The sequence below is a fragment of the Battus philenor genome, unplaced genomic scaffold (genome assembly GCF_028537555.1).
Source record: "Battus philenor isolate CCGP_79_NKW_IND1 unplaced genomic scaffold, ilBatPhil1.0.hap1 SCAF_14, whole genome shotgun sequence".
Taxonomy (NCBI): Eukaryota; Metazoa; Arthropoda; class Insecta; order Lepidoptera; family Papilionidae; genus Battus; species Battus philenor.
Window position 1 is genome coordinate 8,554,306 of NW_027181676.1, and position 8,380 is coordinate 8,562,685.

At 31.6% G+C, this 8,380-nt stretch overlaps 2 protein-coding genes across 2 annotated transcripts; both read right to left on the minus strand.

The window, feature by feature from the left end:
• Positions 1 to 401: 401 nt before the first annotated feature.
• Tasp1 (Taspase 1) lies at positions 402 to 3,834 on the minus strand. Its single transcript, XM_068777668.1, has 4 exons — positions 3,734 to 3,834; positions 3,428 to 3,556; positions 1,635 to 2,449; positions 402 to 1,187 (listed from the first exon to the last, which is right to left on the minus strand). The coding sequence occupies exons 1-4, from the start codon at positions 3,759 to 3,761 to the stop codon at positions 1,044 to 1,046; spliced, it is 1,116 nt and encodes a 371-aa protein (XP_068633769.1). The 5' UTR covers positions 3,762 to 3,834; the 3' UTR covers positions 402 to 1,043.
• Positions 3,835 to 7,681: 3,847 nt separating this feature from the next.
• On the minus strand, positions 7,682 to 8,326 carry LOC137918395 (HIG1 domain family member 2A, mitochondrial). Its single transcript, XM_068761192.1, has 2 exons — positions 8,061 to 8,326; positions 7,682 to 7,915 (listed from the first exon to the last, which is right to left on the minus strand). The coding sequence occupies exons 1-2, from the start codon at positions 8,188 to 8,190 to the stop codon at positions 7,749 to 7,751; spliced, it is 297 nt and encodes a 98-aa protein (XP_068617293.1). The 5' UTR covers positions 8,191 to 8,326; the 3' UTR covers positions 7,682 to 7,748.
• Between the last annotated feature and the right edge of the window lie 54 nt (positions 8,327 to 8,380).

An 8,380-nucleotide genomic window follows, 5' to 3' on the forward strand; every position in this document is an offset into this window, starting at 1 on the left:
TTACGCGAATTTTTTGTTCTAGCACAAATCCCTTAACAATTTTTTTTCATTTTACACAGACAGACCGAACAATTGTGCTACATATCTGTTGTACATACCGACCATCGCATTTTTGGTCTAGTCCCTGATAAACGTGCACGCTTGTTATGAAGCAGTGATGAATAGTTACCAAATTGATTTTTCTTCTTAATTTCATTTTGTATTTTTTGTATTTATCAAATAAATGTTCACTGTACACTAATTTTAATTTTTTTATAATAAAATTGAATTATTTTCGTTTTACTTGTGTAATATGAATTTCACTATAACTTCTTTTACACAATTTTTTGGAAAAATATTTAGTTTTTGCGTCATCGCGATGTTTTAAAATTGTTAAACATTTACATTTACCACATGTCACAAGTATATTTTAAAGTTTTTTTTTTTGTTTTTCTCAGGAACGTATTTACCGTGTAAAAAAGGGTTGGTCTTCTTACATATTACTGTTACTGTTTGTGTTCTTACATATTACTGTTATTATCTTATTACATATTACTGTTTTTGTTAAGTCTGAATCAAGAAATAACAATTTGAGAAATTAGTAAATGATAGAAATATAAATCACGTTACCATAAGCCACTCTCCAAATATATTTTGCTTACTCTCTGACAAATTTTATATTAACCTTTATAGGAATTAAGTTAATTTTCAAATTCAAAATTTTTTTGTACCTCAAGTTTTTCACAATTTAAGAGGCAGAATTAGAAAAATTACTTAAATTGTTATATTTAAGTACATGATCCATTCTTAGTATACGAACAGCCTTCTTAACACAAAACACATTTATACATCCGTTATCAATTTTAAGGTATAATTGATAATGTATTAACATGCATCATAATACATAAGGGCTCTGAAACAATAATAATCTATGTTCTAATACTAGAAATGTGAAAGGTAAAGGATACAAATAAATATAGATTAAATCTGAGATCAATTGTATATCTTTTAAATACTTGCAGACTCAGGTTTTTGAATAAGATCACTACAAAAAACATTATAAATTATTGAGATCCATTTAAATTGACGTCAGTCTTGACTTCCCATTGCAGAACTGGATGGGGTCGTAAAGTAACTTTAAAAGGAATTCCTGATACCACTGCTTTGTGACCCGGCGTTACTTTTGGCGGTAGATAAGAAATTACACACTGAAAAAAAAATTGTTTATGTTAACTTGTATGATACAAAGTCACCCACACAAATTGCATATTTGTGTTGGATTTTAGAACTTAAGGTATGATGATTTAAAGCTTTAACATATATTACCATTAAATCAGCCTTTGTAACAATGATCATTCTGAAATGTAATTTTATTTTTAGTTTTCAGAATGTGACAGGCTAATGATAAAAAAAAGTATGCGGGGACAGATACTAAACAATAAATAATTTTAATATGTAGAAGGTCATTTTTTTTTTAATTATGTTATCATTATTTTTTATTATTTGAAACTATTGATATTTGGGTATGGGGTACTATATATTGATTAAGAGCAAATTAGCTATACATTTACTCCTTTAACCAATCATCCTCTATATAACTTACACAAAATAATTATATTTATGATTAATAATATAAAAAGGTATTGCATATATACCTTTGGCTTAGTGACTTCTGTGGACATGTATCCTACACACATAGTTTTTGTGGTATGTCCCCATAAGAGTTCTCCTTCTCCTAATTGTGGATTAAACATCAAAGCTAAAGATCCTCCTAATCTTTCAGGCACATCCCATAAAAATGGTGATTTCAAAAACTTTTCATTCAAACATTTATTCAAACTTATAACTGGTGATGCTTCTAATAGACTTTCAGCTGCATTTTTTGCCAATTGTGTTCTTATTAAATGTTCCCCACAGCCAGATGTACAAGCTGCCACAGAAGGTTGTATACCATCTCTGCTCATCATTGCCCATACGCCACTGCCAAAAGAAGCAGCCTGCCCTACACGGCCCTCATGTTTTAAAGAAACTCCACCTGAACTTGCTCCAGAGGCAACAATACCATTTGAATCCACACAGATTGCACCTACTGTGTCTAAAGGACTAAATTGGATATCATTCTGAAGTGAATATTTTTTTAATTTCCTCTTGCAATGTTTAAAATTGCGGAATGCTCGAGCTGAGATCATTTTCTTATTGTCTACTATTTCTAATCCCATCCTCTCTGCCCAGGTCTTTGCTCCTTCTCCAGTGAGGATGCATGGAGGAACTCGACCAAGGGATAGACTTTCACATTGTTTAAGACATAAATGTTTTGCCAGAGTGATTGGGTTCCAGACATTAGAGACGGCACCACAAGCTCCAAAATGCAAGGTTTGCCCATTCATTATTGAAGCATCACATTCCACTGATCCTTCCCAACTCAAGTTTGATCCATAACCTGCATTGGTGAGTGAACTGTTTTCTAATTCTGAAACAATGCAAAGCAAGTGTTATGGAATTAATTTGAATTACAATATGTTAACTTTAATCTACACAAATATTTCACATATAACAGTATTTGAATTGTATTAGCTAAAAAGTAAGAAAACTATTACAAAAAAAAGCTATTTATATTACTTTATATGGTAAAACAAGATCAGACAGTGTAAAAGTTGTCACTGTGACAATCTTTGCGGGAGGCTTAAATCTTGCAGTGAGCATCTCTTTCTGACATAATGATATGGAACAAATATGCTTCCATATTTCCAACAAATATTATTTATACTATTATAAGCATGCACAAATATTACACTCTTGCATTTATAATTACATTACCCACTCTATAAGCCACCATTGAAGTAGGCTTAATGACCCATAAAATTGGCAACATGAGCAAGTCACATAGTATCTTTTTCTTTGCAATGTGAGTCAATTAATTAGTCATAAAGTTAAACACAAAGTCAAAATAGGTATCAGGTTTGAGGAAGGTGGGTTTATTATTACTACAATGCTGTCATCCTCATTAACATGGAAATTGATTCATACTAAGATTTGCTATGAAAACAACTTTTGTTTTGATTATAAAAAATTGGTGTTACAGCACATACTTCTTGACTGTTTGAAATAAGTGGAGATGCCTTTTTAAGTTAAGTGGTATATTTTTAAAAATGATAATTGTTTATTAATGAAAATAATACTTTGTTTTTCAAAGACAAAATATAAGAAACCTTTAACGAATATTTCTAAATTATTAAGCATTTTTGTTGCATTGCTAAAAACAACATTGCATCCGCAACATAAACTAGAACAGTTGTTTTAACATGAAAAATTTAGACATATCTTGGGCACAAAATTCAAGACCACATTACACAGAAAAGGGTTCTGCTCATCTCAGTTAAAATGTAAGTCTAATAACAAACAAAATAATGCAAAAGAATTAAAACTTATAATTGTGAATTGTCCATACCAATTATTGCCTTTTCAACTGCGTCTATTGCATTACCACCCATTTGTAGTGCTTCGGCAGCCCTACGACACGCGACATAGCATGTTTTTTGGTATTCTTTTTTAAATAAATCACTGTGGTATCCTGCACCTACAAAATAAGAAAGAAAAAGACTAATATTACAAACGTTTCGTACAAACTGTTCGTACATATTACTATTATGATAAAAACACAATATAAAAGAAACTATTCAGAAATCGATGTAAAATTATGTACATTGGTAATAATTTACTTTATAATATTGATAATTATTACTTAGATGCTTACCACAATGCACTGCTATAAAACCATTCATTTCTTATTACAATCTGATCGTTATTTGTTATTATTTACTATGAAATTAGTAAAACTCGGCCCTTACAGGATGATCGTTGTCAGTAAACTCGATACTGATGTTGTTATATGTCATCGATCGTCACATCGATGTTATAATCATATAATCGCAAGTAGAAAATTTCTAGCAATGTTATAAGTAAGCAAAAGATACGAAAACTATTAATTCACTAGTATCCGTTAAATTGCCTTAACAGTATTCTACAACTTAGGAAAGTACATGTCTTTAAATAAATTAACGTGGGTTTAAAAAGAAATTATAGCAAAGTTTCTATTTCTTTAGACGGACTCCACAATTATTTATAGGTCAACCTATACGATCTTTTTCCTGTCTGGGAGGTGGATATTATAAATAATGGTCAGCTTTTTCAACATAATTATAATCCCGTATTTTGCCTTCTTTTGGTTTTCTTTTTCGGTGTCCTGCTAATCAACACTTTTAGGGTCTCTTTTTATGTATCTCGTGCATTGCTGTTGCTGGTATTATGAAATACGAGAATTAAATCAGTTTTCGATACACTCACATAAGCAACATGTCAAACTTTTTCAAAAATCTATATATATTTCTATGCAGTTTATTCCCAAATGCTGCCAACTTTGCTTAATCTATTAACATAAACCTTTAGATAAAACAATCCGGACATTAGATCAAAAAGGGAAACGTTAAAATTAAAATGGATAACTGTTGATAGTTTTCCATATTAATAAAAATGGTGGTTTTTCGTAAGGAATATAGGAACTTTTTTTTCTATTCATCCAGTTATATGACGCGCCTATAAATACGCGATGCACGCAGCTGACGACACCGAAACTTTATTTTTTTATCATTACTTTTTTCTTTTTCATTACTTAATTTTTGATAAAAGGTTTTGAGGCTTCATCCTTAAGATACTCAGACTAGAGTGGGTTTTTTGTCATTGGCAAATATTCAGTCATAATACAGCTGCTTTTTACATGGTACAGCTTTGAAGTAACAGAGCGCTGAATGTGTTAAGCTTAAATCTCTTTTCCGTAATTATCTTGAACCGTTACATTATTCATTTTACCAAATTGATATCTCATGATATATTATTGTATAAACAATCGTAATGCCACTATCTTTTGCAATTAGGATGAATTGCATGTATAAGAAAATGATTTGTTTAAATCTATCGAAACTATACTGTACGGATAAAAAAAAACAAAACACAAAATAGATTTATCTTGCCGATTATATAAAAATAAATACATGGGGCAAATTAACCATTGAAATCGTGAAGCACTATCATGAAATTCACACTATTAACAAAAACAAAAACGCTCAGTATTTCTAAAATAACACAAGAATTAATTTTTTAACTAATTTATTTGTCGTGTGCCTAAAAAATGCTAGGGTTTGTTATCACGTTAGTTCGTATCAGCAGAAAAAAACATGTGTTAGCATTTTAAAGTCACTTTAGCAATAAAGGGATTTTCTATCCTAATTGAAATAAAAGATGTAAACCGAATTTTTGTTTCCAGGGCCGTATTTAGGCTTGGACCATAGGGCCCAGAGTGGCAAAATATTGCTATAAAATTTAAAGCAGCCAAATTTGTAAAACCAGCTCTCGTTGTTCTAAATGGAATGCTTGTATTTATCAAAGTTACATGGCCGTTTAAACATCTGCGGGAATAAGCTCTTGAAACCCCACAGCGCTCGCAACATTAATTGTCCTATTGTACTTCAGCTGTTGCTCAGTCTGTCGTCTGCTAATAAGACGCTATTTTTGCACCGGTAGGTACCCGCGGGTAAGCATGCGCCCGATAAAATTTGAAAGTTCTAATGGCAGCTACAGCATCATCAAGTTCTATGACACTAACATATTCTAAGATACAAGAGTAGGTCAGAATAAATCCGGATCCTTCCTAAAATTCATGAGTGCTTATTGGTTCCCTTAGATTTGTATTTAATTTCATTCGTTAAGTAGTGGAATCATTCAGATGAGGATAAGATGTTGAATTAATAAATTCATTGATGCACAACCAGTGAACTTATTGACGTTCTACTGTTGTTACTGCGTGCGTATGTTTACCCCAGAAATAATCAACAAATAGGATAGATATTTCAGCCGTAAACCGTCCGGTTATGAATATAGGCCTCCCCACAGATTTACAATGAAACCGCTAAAAGCGACGTGCGTCCGGCGTCTTCTGGCGACTTTAACAAACCTTTAAAACGTAAGGTCCCGATGATCACGATCTACATATTGTCTGGCCTGCTCACCGCCACTACAATATTCATATTTTTAATTTAATTGTCTATGTCGGTTACATTCCTTCTACTTTTTTTTTGGATCTCCATTCTGATTTGATCTCTTGCAGAAATTTTGAGCTTTGCCTTCTCAATGGCTCGTCATGCGAACGTGTGTTGCTAACGAGGCTCTAAGTGGAAGACCACGTTTTAGTGCTGTAGACCTTCATATTAACTCATAGACCTTCGTCTTGTGTCACTGAGGCATATTGGAACAGAAAATATTTTGTATTTGAAATGCTATTTTGTCGAGATGGATTCGACATGTCAAGACTGGACTCACCTAGTTTAGTAAACACAAGTCAGAGAGCCCATTCTTACACCATACAGAAGAGAGTGTGTAAAAGCACTTTTATCCACATAGTACAGAAAAGTTTATAACCAATAAAGTGCTGAGTTCAGATATAAAGTTACTGAGCTTTTATATAATAAATAAACAAATATAAACTAGCCAATTTTCAAGAGAAATGACTTCTTGTATTAAAAGTGGTTAACCAGTGGACACTATATAAGTTGCATCTATCCCAGAACAGAGGCAAGAGCACAGCAAGATGTTCATCTAAAAGGTGGACAGATGACACTGTTCAGGTCATCAGAAAACACAGACCACTTTCAATCAAACCTATATCCTGCAATGAACAGCATTCATCTGAAATGATGAAATAGAGTCAAGACAAAGAGTCTAATTTAACAAAACATATGCAGATCATTTTGAAATGTAAGATATCATTTACAATGCTAACTTGAAAATATATGGGTCTACACAAGGAGCTTCTGAAGTAAAAATATGTATGAACAAAGTAACTACATACATCACCAAATTCAGTAAAAGGCCAAAAGACATTAAAACCTCAACAGTTATTAAACTTTAAAAGTTCCGTCTGTAAATTAACGATTTTCAATTTTGCACTGTTTTTGTCTCATCTTAAGACCTACAGACCAAGGCCTTGAACAACCAGCAGTAAAAATGCTAGAAATAAATCTGGATAGCACACAGCAGAGACGCACAACTTACCAAAGTAAGATATAGGCTGGAATCAGCAAGAAAAGTGCAAACATGGTCATCTTTCTTTTTTTTAGCAGTTCAGGCAGTGGACAACTATTATGGAACAGCAAGGGAAAAAATGGACTAAGATAAAATGCAAGGCTCATGACATAGCGAACGACGCCTTTGCATGCCCACAGTCCCACCAGAGAGATAGAGGAACTTAAGTCAGTTACTTATGGTAACTTTGCATGCTCCATTTCTCTAGTAAGCAAATTTTCTGTTTAGAAAAAATATGCTGACTCACACTACTTACAAAAGAAAATTATTTATGCAGCATCTTACTTCTAGTCCTAAGAAATTTTAACAAAATATGTATAGAAAAAAGAATAATTCTTCTGCAAGTAAAGGTAAAGATAAGAAATAATTTAACACAAACATTTAAAAATTATATCTTATTATAAGAACTAATAGGTCTTTCTCTTGTTCAACTTTTACGTAATAAAATATAATGAAATTATACCATGTCTATAAGACTCATGCATCATTTTCAATAAATATAACTTTCCTCTACAAGTTTTAACCATTTGTGTAATAATCATTACACATTATCAGAAAATAAAATAAAGCAATTATAATATATCACATAATTTAATTTTGTTTGAACATAACTATTTTAAATTTGTTTATTAAAACTATTTCAGAGATTTTCCTGCAGTCATCATGACACCAACTACAAGAGCTGTAATGGTAAAACCTTGTGCTACAATTCTTAGTCGCATCATTCGTTGCGATAATTTTGATCTTCCCGTTCTAAAACACCACAACCCATATGATAATGCTCCTGTAGTAGCCAGGCAACCTAAAATAAATTACATAATATTAATTTATATTTTCACTATAAAGCAATATTATATATATATATTAACATTAAGCGATAGTGTACAATAAAAATTATAAATTTAACAAATGATGCTAATATGTAATAATTTTTATATTCAATGTACCTATTGGAACGAAAGGATTTTCGCCGAATTTTCGAACAAATTTTTCTTTAGTAGTTTCATGTGCAGTGCCCATATCCCTACGTAATTGAATCCAATCTAAGTCTGTCGGTTCATCGTTCTCGCTCGTCATTTTTATAATATTATTGTAAATTTAGCTTTATTATTTACAAAAATATTTTTAAATTTATTATAAATACAAATTCTGAAATTCTGGAAAATATGGAAATAAAACATTGACATTGACAGACGGTATTGACAGTTGAATTTCGTAATATTTCATTGGACACTAACTTCTTGCCAGTATCAAGGTGTTATTATTG